This window comes from Mauremys reevesii, linkage group 4, assembly GCF_016161935.1.
Source record: "Mauremys reevesii isolate NIE-2019 linkage group 4, ASM1616193v1, whole genome shotgun sequence".
Classification (NCBI taxonomy): domain Eukaryota; kingdom Metazoa; phylum Chordata; order Testudines; family Geoemydidae; genus Mauremys; species Mauremys reevesii.
This window is the reverse complement of record NC_052626.1, coordinates 9,505,422-9,518,421: the sequence shown is the minus strand read 5'-3', so window position 1 is coordinate 9,518,421 and position 13,000 is coordinate 9,505,422. Positions and strand designations below refer to the sequence as shown.

At 42.0% G+C, this 13,000-nt stretch overlaps 1 protein-coding gene across 8 annotated transcripts in view; it reads right to left on the bottom strand.

The window, feature by feature from the left end:
* The window catches only part of CGRRF1 (cell growth regulator with ring finger domain 1), a 29,690-nt gene that overhangs the window by 14,583 nt on the left and 2,107 nt on the right, over positions 1-13,000 (bottom strand). For 6 of the 8 annotated variants that reach the window (XR_005597930.1, XR_005597929.1, XR_005597928.1 and 3 more), the window contains exons 2-4: positions 6,444-6,583; positions 4,735-4,912; positions 4,389-4,536 (exon numbers count right to left, since the gene is read on the bottom strand). Coding sequence is in view for 3 of the 8 variants with exons in the window: in XM_039536567.1 (XP_039392501.1) it covers positions 4,389-4,536; positions 4,735-4,912; positions 6,444-6,583 (466 nt within the window). In the remaining 5 variants the exon portion in view is untranslated. Of the gene's footprint in view, positions 1-231; positions 402-4,388; positions 4,537-4,734; positions 4,913-6,443; positions 6,584-13,000 lie in introns of all 8 variants that reach the window. The other 2 variants (XM_039536569.1, XM_039536568.1) reach the window with 1 other exon arrangement.

The following is a 13,000-nucleotide window of genomic DNA, read 5'->3' as shown; positions in this document are numbered from 1 at the left end:
TCTCCCCACTAAGTACTTACACACTGTGTAATCAAATCAACTCTCAGTCAGTTTCAGCTTATCAGAAAGATTAAGCTCTTTATGCCTCTCACTAATGCATTTTCACCAGCTCTCAAATCATTCCTGTGGCTCTTTTCTGCACCCTCTCCAATTTTTCAACTTCCTTTTTAAAACATGGACAGTTATTGGTCTCACCAATGCAGGACACAGAGGTAAAAATCATTCACTTACTCCGAACTCAGGACTCCCGTGTTTCTACATCCAAGGATCACATTAACCCTTCTTGTCACAGCCTGGCACCGGGAGCTCATGTTAAGTTGCTTGCCCACCGTAAACCCTAAATCCTTTTCGGAGTCACTGCTTTCCAGCAGGTACGAGCTGCATTTCTTATCTGCATGTGGCTGTATTTAAACACATTTTGTTTGAATGGGCCCATCTTGCCAACCAATCCAGACTGCTCTGTATGATCCCCCTGCCCCGCTGTTATTTATTGTTTATCTATTGTGTGATTTCTGATTAACTAACATGTCATGTCATTTACAGTCATAGTATGTTGAATAGATTTAAGAGTAGAATTATCCAAGTATAAAGTTGACCAGTAGTCAGAAGGGATATGTATGTATTAGGCACCTAAGTAAGTAGGATTGAAATGTAAGGCCTACAGGCTGAGGCCTATAAAATGTCAGCTTAGCCATACTAGGCCAGAGGCTTAAGCAATGCTTGACATAAGATGGTGACCAAAGAATAACCCAATGCCACAAGATTATGGGAAAAGATGTGCCAATGAGTGGTACTGCGAAAAATTAACTGCAAAGTTAATTTTGGACTACAAGGTACCCGGTAGTCAAATTTCTTCTAACAAATGCCCTAACCGATGTGCGTAAATGCTAATGAGAACAAAAGGAACTATAAACAACCTATGAAAAATGGGGTTCCCAGTATTCTTAGGGGACACAATGCAAATAAGGAAAAAAGGGTGGACACCTTCATGCACATGTGCGGAGTATTAGGTGAAGTTAGAATCAGAAGATAAACTAGGGCTCCCAGACTGGGTAAAATGAGTTGCCTATGGGAAAACACCAGCAGGAATCATCCCTCCACTGACGATCAATTGGAAGGAATCCATCAGACCCTAAGAATATTGTTAAGGATGTGAGTATGACTTTATTTGTAACTTTAGCATAGGTCTTTATAGGATTTCTATATGCATGTCTAATCATAACCTTAACTGTAACTTCAATAAAACTTGTAAAGCAGACTAGACCTTATACATGTGAATATACGTGGGGTCACTATCCCTGGTCTCTGTGTGTTCCTAGAGGCTCTAAATCTGAAGCAGATAGCAGAGGTGATGTTCACTCTGAGCTTGAAACTGTAGCCACCAGAGCCAAACCCACAGTGGTGTAATATAACATTACTACATTCACTTTAAATAAAATAAAAGGCTAGAGTGACATCCACACATTTTATTATCAGCAGTCATTTTATACTTACTTCCAGATCCCTGATAAAATGTTGAATAGCATCAGGCCTAGTCCCCATCCCGTTGGAATCCCTGTAGAAACACCCCCATTGACAACTACTTTTGGAGATCTTTCAGCCAGTTCTTAATCCATTTAATGTGTACTTTTCGGAGATTGTATAGTCCTACTTTTTAAAATCAGAACATTGTGCAGTACTAAGTCACACGACTTACAAAGAAAGTAAATTACATCTACACAGTTACCTTTATCAACCAAACTTGTAATCTCAAAGAATGAAATAGGTTTTGTCAAACAAACCCATCGTCCATAAACCCATGTTCACTGGCATTATATTCCTATCCTTTAATTCTCTATTCATTTAATCACATATGTAGCTGGTCCTTGCATCTCATATACAGTTAGTAAACATGGTTCTTTGGAGCCCATTCTGCTCATGCAGTTGCTTCATTTTACCTATGCTGTGTAAATAGCAAGTGATCCAATAAAAACGTATCTAGCCATGATAATGGAGCAAATAATTAAGCTATCAGTTTGCAAACACCTAGAAGACAAGATGATAAGTAACCAGTCAGTTTAAATAATAAACATAATTTAAATGTGTTAGAACTAGATCCTTGCAGGACGAAATATGGGAAGAAGAAGTGATTCCTGACTGGAAAGAGGATATCTCATCAAAATCCCCGAGAATGAAGCATGAAGGATGCCATCGATCCACAGCTACGAGATGAACAGGTTTAAGGTGGTCAACCTGATCAAGAATTAGCTTGAGCCATCACAGGTTGGCCTCAACATCCACAAGGACAAGACCAAGATCCTTAGGATCAATCCAGAAGTGCAGTCCTTCACCTACCTAGGTAGCATCATCGAAATCAGTCTTACTGTATGGAGCTGAAACCTGAGAGGACAAAAAAACAACCACCAGGAAGATCCAGACCTTCATTAGCTGCTGCCTCAGAAGGATTCTCCCAGATCCGCTGCACCACACAGTCAGTAATCCACACTCTCCCTGGAGAGATCAACCCAAGCCAGCAGAGAAAAGGAAGGAGAAGGTGGGGCTGCCAACCAACATCACCAGACAGGCACTGCAGTGAATGAATGAATGAATGAAATGTGTTAGCTGAGATTTCTGATAAATACATTTCATTTTCTCCACATAGATGAGACCTTTGATTCATGAAAACTCATGATTCCTACAATCCCATGCTCAATTAAAAAACCCACACATTATTTAGGTCCACCTCTACCCCGATATAACACGAATTCGAATATAACACGGTAAAGCAGCACTCCGGGGGAGCGGGGCTGCACTCCAGCGGATCAAAGCAAGTTCGATATAACGCGGTTTCACCTATAACGCGGTAAGATTTTTTGGCTCCCGAGGACAGCGTTATATCGGGGTAAAGGTTTACCAACAAATGCCAATTGTGTGACAGCTATTAAAAAAAACAAGCATGAGTTTGCAGGGGAACATACCAGAGGTTTACCTTGGATGTATTGTTAGACTTAAATATAAATATGCTTCCTTAAGATTTTTGAAGTTTTGCATCAAAGTTAGATTCAATCCTTCCATTTGGACCATGAAAAAGTCTAGAATCTGTTTCTGCTTTTAATGTACAAGTGGATTCTGCTTCTGCTGCTTTGGCCAATTGAAGGGTGTTTGACAATGACAATCAGGAAGAAAAACTATCAAAAAAAAACAAACAAAAAAACCCCCACAATGAATATAAAGTGGGTTTCTCCCCTGGTAGGTGATGCAAAAAATGTCATGTTAAACAATCCAGCTTTCTCATGTTAGTTTAAGAAACCTTCTTGCAAGTTTGTTAAATCTACATTTTATCTTTATTAAACTAAACTGAATTATAAGCATACTTGGATGTACTGACTGGGGAAGGAGCTGGATACATTCTTCTGTTGAGGCCTTTACGGCTGGGTAGCAGGAAGCTAAGGGATAGGAATAGTTGGAAAAGGTAATATGTAAGTTTTCCTGGGTATTATTTTGGCCATGACTGATTTCTATATTAGTATGTAGAGAAGGTCAATTGTATTGGGGAGTTTGCCTTTAAATGTGTATGCCTTGACATACATTAGTATTCATGCACCTAAAGCTATTGGAACAAAATATAACATTTAAACTCAGAAAGACACTGGATAAATACACATATTGCACAGTGAACACTCAGGAACTGAAATCAATTCCTCTGTGGGAAAAAAAAGTTTTGGAAGGGATATTAAACCTCTTGCTTCAGCATTTAAGCTAATCTCTAACTATTAGGTATTAGGAGAAGATTTTCATGGGGAGTAGGTTACTGAGTATCCATCTACTGTGGGATTTTCGCAACTTTCTCTGCAACATCCAGTGTTGCCATTGTTTGGACAGGATACTGGACAAGATGAACAATGGGTCTGATCTGGTATGGCAATTCTTACAGTCCTAAACCTCTCCCCAGAGATCAGTCCAAATAGTTCTGCCAGGTACTGGGGTGAATCCCTCTTCTTGACCCACAGAAGTTACAAAGGCTAAACCAAATCAAAGGCTCCACAACACTCCATATGGTAGGGGAAAGGATTTGCAGTGCTTGATACCCGGGCCTGACGCTTCCTTAGCCCTCATGCCCTGCTCCAATGTGCTGGCACACAAAGACCTTCCTGGCTATGAGCTCTGTGTTGTGCAGAGGGTGAGCACTTCCTGAATGGCCCACCCATACATTCATCCCTACCCCACGCACAGCAGGACCACCAGGTGCCTCTGTTTAGGGAGCCATCATTAGTGCGGGGGGGGCCTACATTCTGTTTTCAGCCAACATGAGAAGAGCAAGCCAGTCTTTCTACTCAATCCTAATGTACGTTCTGAAGCATCCAAACACATCAGTACAGTGCCCTGCTATACATTCTAAAATTACTCACAATGTCGTATATTTCTCTGTCGTCTTCGTCAGCTAAAGTCAACAAAGCTACCAGCGGGTAACGAGATCTAGGCACTGGGCCAAAGCCTGCAATTTGAGCATCTTCTGGCAACTGACAATATTTTTCTTCCTTGTCAGTTTTTTTAATGCTTTATTTGTGTAAAGGAAAACAATCAATGTCACTGCAATTGAAGACAAATGTGGCACTTGCACTAAGAGTATTCTCAATCCTATTCATTCATAAATGCACGGTGCCAAAAACTGCAGACTGCTCATGAGGCTCAATTCTCCCTGTGCCAGAAAATTAGCATAGTTTGTCAAAATATTTTTTTAAAATAAAAGGATACAAATACTGCTGTCGATAGATGTATTCGCTGTAGAGAGCGTCTTCTAGTGTCTGTGGAGTCTTTATTCTGAAGCAATAGACATGTTTCTGCAAAGCTTCGTGTAGTTTTTGAACACTGCACCCCCAGTAGCAGGTAAGGATACAGTCTTCCAGACAATCAGGTGTCAGTGTTATGCCCCCTTAGAGAACAACATATAAGTGCATGAAAAGAAAATGCATCCTACACAATGCAAGCTTCATCAGCTCACCAGTATACAGAAATCCAGTATACAGAAATCCTGCATTTACCAGCCGTAATTCCTTAAAGGCAGCAGAGGGAAAGCAATGCCAGTACCCAGATTTTTTTTTTAAATTTAGAGTGGATTTAGAGCACTTGAAAGGGGAAGGCCATGAGGTGCCTTTTGCTGCTCCAAGGGCACCTCATGCAAGGTTAAGATTTACTGCTGACAGCATTATATGTACTAGCTCTCTTAGGGGACTGAGTATGACTCCTACCCCAAAGACTATGCCGTTTGGAAAATGATATTTAACTAGACTCACATCCTAGCACGTGTCTGTGCTTGATGGAAGAATCAGGCCCTACTGCATGTGCACAGTGGGGATGAAACTATGTGCCATGTTTCTTTCCCCACTTGTTATCAGTGCAGGAGACAGCAATACTTAGCCATTAGGGACAGATTTTAAAAAGAGGTGTAGGCCAGACTTTCAAGAACTCAGCATCCACAGCTTGGGACAGATTTTCAGAGGAGCTCAGCTCCCACTTATGGTCAGATTTAGAGAAGCACCCAACACCCAATATGCTGAGCTGTTTGGAAACGCTGATCAATTATTCTGGTGCCTGAATGGGAGTGGTCAGTGCTTCTGGAAATTCTGGCCTTGTAATGCCAAGATTCTTTGTGGGGAAAAGGGATGAAGAGACTTGAGCTCATTACTGCAGTGCTTTTTATTTGCATACAGGAAGGTTTTACAGGTTTGCTGCCCGACTTTGACACAGGCTGGGAGAGGCTCTCCTGAATTCTGCGGTGCCTCTGGAATGGACTGGATGTTTGAACAAAGCAGCACTTTAAAAGAAAAACACACACAAACTGCAAGCCACCACTTGAGTTTACATCCCAAGCACATACAAATATCTTTCTTCTTTGGCTGGTGTGGACAGCCATACAGGAGGAGATTGGGAGAAAGGGGGCTGGGCTGAGACCCGGCATTGCATTTATATAGATCCAGCTGCCCCAACACTTTGTGCAAGGAGCAAGAGGGGCTCCTATACCAGCCCATAAGCTGCAATAGCATCAGTGGAAAGCTGCTCATCAGCTGAGCTCACTGTTCCCAATTGGTGCAGAAGGGCACAGACCCCCTGCCTCTCTGCAGTTCGCCCGCATGGGGCCCAATTATTTCAATTTCAAGTGCAAGGGACGGATTTCACAATGAATGAAGTTGTGTCCAGTATTTTATCATCTCCAGTTGTTTTTAATCACTGAAAACATTTGTCGCTAGAGCAGGTTTTAGTAATGAAATTGATCTCTCTCCAAAAAATCTAATTTTTGAGCCCCACAATATGGACAGTGCCACTTTAAAACACACAACGGTTTGGTAAGCTGCACCAGTACAGCTATTTCTATGGCAACTGTGTAAGGAAACACGTTATGGCAATGAAAGTAAGGGCTGGGAAAAGGGCACTGAATAAAACCTAACATAAAAAAATCCACTGACTTGTTATGGAAACTGCAGCAGGATGCGGAATTTCTAAGCCAAAAGGATTCTTCACTTGTCTCATCTGCTTTTTGGATACTCTTACACTGGATTCTATTTCTTCTGAATTTCTCAGGATCACAGGAACATCCCAACCAAACCTAAGAGACATGGAACCACGAGATGCATAAGCGAGCATGTGTTAGTGCTAGCGTATTTGAACTGCCTTTCGGATCTAAACAACAAGCAACACAATAGAACTACAGCTTGGAATTACAGAATCTTTGCTAGGATGCATGCACAGTATATACTGTCAATCAAAAACTGGATCCATGGAATACAGTGGTTTACAGTAATAAAAGTGGGAATCTTTAACACTAGTAAGAACATAAGAATGGCCATATTGGGTCAGACCAAAGGTCCATCTAGCCCAGTATCCTGTCTTCCGACAGTGGCCAGTGCCAGGTGCCCCCGAGGGAATGAATAGAACAGGTAGTCAAGTGATCCATCCCTGTCCCCCATTCCCAGTTCTCGCAAACAGAGGCTAGTGACACCACCTAAGCCGATCCTGGCTAATAGCCATTGATGGATCTATCCTCCATGAATTTATCTAGATCTTTTTGAATCCTGTTATAGACAAACATTTGAAGGGAGAGTATTTTCCCTCTTTTTCAAAGTTTTGCAGAGGTAAAGTAATGAAGATGATTAGTGCCCTCTAGTGGTAAAGTTTTGACTAAACTTCCCCAAAACCAGATCTATTGGAGCTGCTGCTTGCTCAGTGGCAAGTGAAGTTGCTTTCAGTGTTGGGACAAACCTGATGCGTTGTGTACTTTCAGCAGTAATAAGAAGCAGTAATAAGAAGTCTCTAGAGCCTGATCCTGCAGCCCTTGAATTCATATAGCTTTTGTTATAGCCACTGGGATTTGCGTTCATGAGGGCCGCAAGATCCGGGTTTAACATTTTAATCTTGATTATGAAGATGTTTCTTTGAGACAGTTTCTGATTCAGGCCCAGAATCAAAGCCCAAGAAAGTTGACGGGGAGGCTCCAATTGATTTCAACAGAGTTTGGATCAGGCCCTCAAGGCTGAGGTTAGCATGCCAGCCAAAGTGGGGTCATTTGTATCAGTCCGGATCCTTGGCCATCAGTTTTTAAAATCACAGCTCCCTACCTATCATTACTCACAGGCACTGTTAAGCACGATATTCAACCTGAAGGAACCAAGAGGGAATACTGCAGGAGGATCCTATTAAATACAAAATGCACTGCAGCTTTAAAATGCACCAGCAACAGAGAGCTGTGATGTACACAATCTAAGAGCAAAATACACACTCATTTCTGTTTTCAGATAAATTCACCTTTAGAAGTGACTGGGGATGCTGTCCTGGAAACATTATGCTAATTCAGAAGGCAATTTTAGGGACTGAACAGGAGAAATGTTGTTTCTGTATTAATCTATCCTAGATTTTATACAAAGGAAGCAACAGACATAGCTTGAAGGGTTTGGGGTTTTTTTTGTCACCTCATTTTATATATTGTCATTTATTAGCTCTGGCTGCACCATTAACATTTATGACTTAGTACATTCACCACTGCTAGCTGTAAAGTTGAAGTGATGGCCCTTTTAAAGGGTTTACAATGTTGGTTCACTCAGTCATCAGCATATTACACCCTGGGGAATTCTTCGGGATGCTCTACCTGCTTCTTCATAACAAACTCCCTGATACGGATGGCATAAAATGTATGAAATCCCCAGATTTATTGTTTCCATTAAATATGCTAGACTAGTTTCTGGCACAATGAGATGGGTCTCATAGAAGCAAATCAAGCTTAAAGGGACATTGTCAGTTTAAATCTAGTCAGTTTTAAAAAGCGCTAAAAAAAGTTTCAGCTACAACGTCTGTCTCTGAGCCTGTCTGAATTTTTGTGGCTTCACAACTAATTTCCCTCCTCTGTCGCTGTGTGAAAGGACCACGAAAAACAACAGGGGAAGCAGAACTATACACAAAGTGCTGGCAAATGGACAACTAAAATAAGATTTGTTTTTCCTCTAGTCTGTTAGTGTTTTATAGAACATAAGGTGTTATTTGTAACAACAGCAAGTAAAACATCAGACAGAAGTGTGATTTTCAGGTTGACAGTGTCTCTTTAAGAAATAAAACCTCAAGACTGTTCTTGGTAGCAGCAATATGTTCCCAGTAGCTTAACAAAGGGCTCCCAGAACCACTGGATTCCTTAGCCTGCTTATCAGGATTGCGCATATTCACAGAAGGGAGGGCTAATAGGCTGGAAAAATCGATAGAGCATTTTTATTTAAAAGATGAATGTGTATCATAACCATAATCAAAGAAGGAGACAACAATACTTGGCAAACAAGCTTACATTTAACTGCACTTTGTTGGCAACGTTCACCCTTTTTCTATAGTATACTGAGTAACCTGGTAATTCAGCAGTGTTCAACTTGTGCACAAACGGCCAGTTCCTCAATCAGCAGCACTCTACTGACTTCACTGGTATTATACTGATTTACATTAGCTGACCCTGAGGGGGGTGGATTTAATATTTTGCAGGTAATCTCCCCAACGATTGCTTCTTTAATATACCTGCTCTTTTATGCCACCTGGTTGATTCCAAAGGTAAAAAGCTTTGCTCTTTGGAAGCATTTTGCATTGGTCAATAGCAATCAGATATTCACCAGGACAAGTAGACATGGAAAAACAAGTCTCTAGTATAGAGTCTTTTCATCAGCGAAAGGCAAAAAATGTGTTCATCGATAACTAGATGTACTGAATACACAAGGCCCTTCATTTTCAGTTTTTATCTTGTTTAAAGTTTCCCAGGAATTTATCAGGGCTGATTAGCAAAAAATATATAAAGTGAAAAATCCGTGCAAAAAATTAAGTTTGCAGTTTTTTAGGTAAATAACACTTTTCCTTTTTTTTTAAATCTTAAAAACATTCTGAAACATAGTTGTATACAGGTTTCAGAGTGGTAGCCATGTTAGTCATCGGATGCATGGGTTTTAGCTCATGAAAGCTTATGCTCAAATAAATTTGTTAGTCTCTAAGGTGCCACAAGTACTCCTGTTCTTTTTATAGCTGTATACAGTTTTTCATTTTTAACCCATTTTAGCATAAAAAGTAGTTCGCTAACTTATTTGCTTTGAATGCTGATTACCAACTTACAGATAGGATGGATAAATATGGGGTGGGCGGGGGATTTGACAACTGTATATACACTAGTGCTTAAGTCATTCCAGTACTTCTCACCAGGCTTCCCACTCTGGTCCAGGTTACTGCGCCACCATCTCTACTTCTGGAGTGGGCGCAGAAGTGGAAGAGGTGGCGGAGACAGTGTGAGAAGATGGTGTCCTAGTTTCCCCCATCTTTTCCACAGCCTCTTCTAGGTGCAGTCCTGGGAGTTATGACACTTCCAAAATTCAGGTAGTAGTAAAAACCTACTAATGGCTTCTGTGAAACCAGGGAAACTTTCAGTTAAAAAAAAAAAAAGTAAAAACTGAAAATGAATACTAAATTCGAAGTTACAATAGCAATGTAAGGAAAGTGAAATCAAGGTTAGAATATAATATTCTAGTTATCAGGGGTCAGATCCTTAACATGTGGAAACTAATATAGCTCCATTCAAATCAATGGAACCACATCAACTTATACAGGCTAAGGGTCTGTCCAGGGGCGGCTCTAGGTATTTTGCCGCCCCAAGCACGGCAGGCAGGCTGCCTTCGGCGGCTTACCTGCGGGAGGTCCCCAGTCCCGCGGATTGAGCGGCAGCCTGAGGGAGGTCCGCCGAAGCCGCGGGACCAGCGGACCCTCCGCAGGCATGCCACCAAAGGCAACCTGCCTGCTGCCCTCGTGGCGACCAGCAGAGTGCCCCCCATGGCTTGCCGCCTCAGGCACGTGCTTGGCATGCTGGTGCCTGGAGCCGCCCCTGAGTCTGTCCCCATATCTTCAAAAGTATAAGCCTTATAATGCTGCTCGTGTGACACTAGACTGAAGGCACATGTGAAAATTCAGGAGTCAAAAATCTGCATAACAAGTAAGGCCAACATTTTCAAAGACTGTCCACTAATTTTTGAATGCCCAACTTGAATCCCTTGGGACGTCTTTTTCAGAGTGCTGAGCCCACAGTTCCTGTTGGCAGCATTTGGGGATGCAGATACTCAGCTCCATTGAAAATCAGACCCTAGGTGTCTCAGGCATGCTACAAAAATGGAGGCATGGAAAGTTAGTGGATGCTTTTGCAAATGTAGGCCTTAGTGTTCATACGTTGTTGGTGTATCTCAGGTTGACTTGCTTAGTCAGGAACACCTCCATAAAATGGGACTGCTGATTGCTTGCAGAAAATGACTGGAAAACAAGAGACAAACAACATCATAGAAAAGGAGATTGTACCAAATTATTATTTATTGTTTAGATCACACCATAGGCATGCACAGCACTCGACAGAACAAACAAAGGGGCAATTCCCTGTCCTGAGTTTACAATTTTAAATCCTGTTTCTGCAATGAAACTCATGCAGAGAGCCCCCGCACTCACTTGTAGCCCTTCTGAGGCCAACGGAAACCTGTGTGAGTACAGGAGTCTGCCTCTATGCACCTAATTATAGCATCAGGGCCTAAAACACACATAACACAGCAAGGGATGACCATGAACAAAAGGTGAGAGGGTAAGTAATGGTTAAAACATCAAAGGATCACAAGATATTGCTTATGTTTCATGCACATCTTGTTCATTCCAAGTCTAATTTTTCATTTTATTTATATATATGTAGCCTGGGTTAATGGGTCTGACAATGGGAACCAAGCTTGTTGGTGGGTAGATGAGAGATGGGGAAGACTGCAGTGTGTTCACCTTACCAATGGACGGGGGCAGTGCTGAGCCTTGTGAGTAAGTGAACCCTAGGCAATGGAAGGCTGACTGAGCCAATCGGAGAGGGGATGAAAGCTCTGCCCAAGGGGGCACGGGCAATCTCCTGCCTCTCTTCCTCTGCCTGAGGGAGTTGCCCATGTTATCCTGAAAGGGGTTTGTTGAACTATTCTGGGAGCAACCAACTGGACTTAAACACTGAGGAGGCCCTCCAGCATTGTGGAGACTTTTTCCACAAGGAGTAATGCCTATTGCTGCCGAAGAGAGGCCAGCTCCCTAGGCAAATCGGCACCCTCATCACCTCCTCGCACTCAAGCACCTTCAGGCCTAGAATGACTCATCAAGATATGTGAGGTTCCTCCACCTTACAGAGCCCACTAGTATGGAGTAAAACAGACTTGTGAATGCATGGAAATCCACCCTGCGGATAGTGTTACTTGGGAGTTGTATGGTATTACAGATGTACCCAGTCCAAATCAGTCTTCCTCTCCCCTTTATATGTTTCCTCTATATTTCCCCTTGTAGATAAAGTGTACCTTGATTGTTGGTTCATCCATTAGAGAGGTGTCAGAAGAATATATGTATGAGGTATAAGGCTAGTCACAGGGATAAGTACTGGGTGAGGAATAATCAAAATGACATTGGGAGGTAAGGTACGGTTCCTGATTACTGTAAACAGTCAGGTGGAAGCACCCCTAGTTAATGGCTAAGAACCCAGGCCACTGAAACCCACCGCAGCCAAAGCAGAGGGACACTGGATAAGGGCTCCTCGTGGTGATTAGCAGCCCTTAACTCATAAAATCCCCTTACATATATATGCAGGCATGTTTCCACGCACGCACACACATACACACCAAGGAATTGTTTAAGTTGTGATTAGCTGTTGTGAGTTCTCCTGTGTTTATAAAAATATTAAAAACTGAGGGAGCAAAAATGTGCTAGAGGAGAGAAGCAGACAACAGTGTCTAAGGTTAACGTGTGAGGAGGGAGAGAAGGAGAATGTTAAAAAGGAACCACCACCTTAATTGTGTTCTACCTCCCATGCACACACAATGCCTGGCTTCCATCAAATTTCTTCAGATGATGCAATGCTCCAAGGGAAGAACCACCACGGATGGAAACTGGCAACTCCAGATTGCTACTGATCAGTCGTGAATCAGTTTGGAGTTGAAGAGTCCACCACGGATTTATACTCAAGAGTGGATTCTGTGATGTTTAATAACGTGACAGAAATGTTATAATCTACACAATTTAAGATAAGACTTTCCTAAAATTAGGCCCCATATTCATGCACTTAAATAAGGAGCCTGGTTTTCAGAAGGGCTGAGCACCCAGCAGCTTCCATTAAGGGAGATCTGAGGAACAACTGATAGGAACCAGAGTGGTGCTTGCGGGATAAAACTCTATTATAGAAATGCTGTCCCTTTAATCAATCTCTTATTCTCTCCCAATACAGGTTAAATTTAGAACATTGGTATCATCCATGAGGCAGGGATTCCACAAGTAAGAAAAAGTAGAGTTCCTATGACAGCTTTTCCCACACTCAGTACATTTATGGAGTGTCTCTGCTGTGCAGATTCTCTGATGCACAATAAGGTTGGAGTGGTGACTAGCAAGCAAGGAAGGATCAAATTCTGCTTTCATTTACACCAGTATAACACGAGGGGAGTTAATAAAAAATGAGAACAGTACTTGA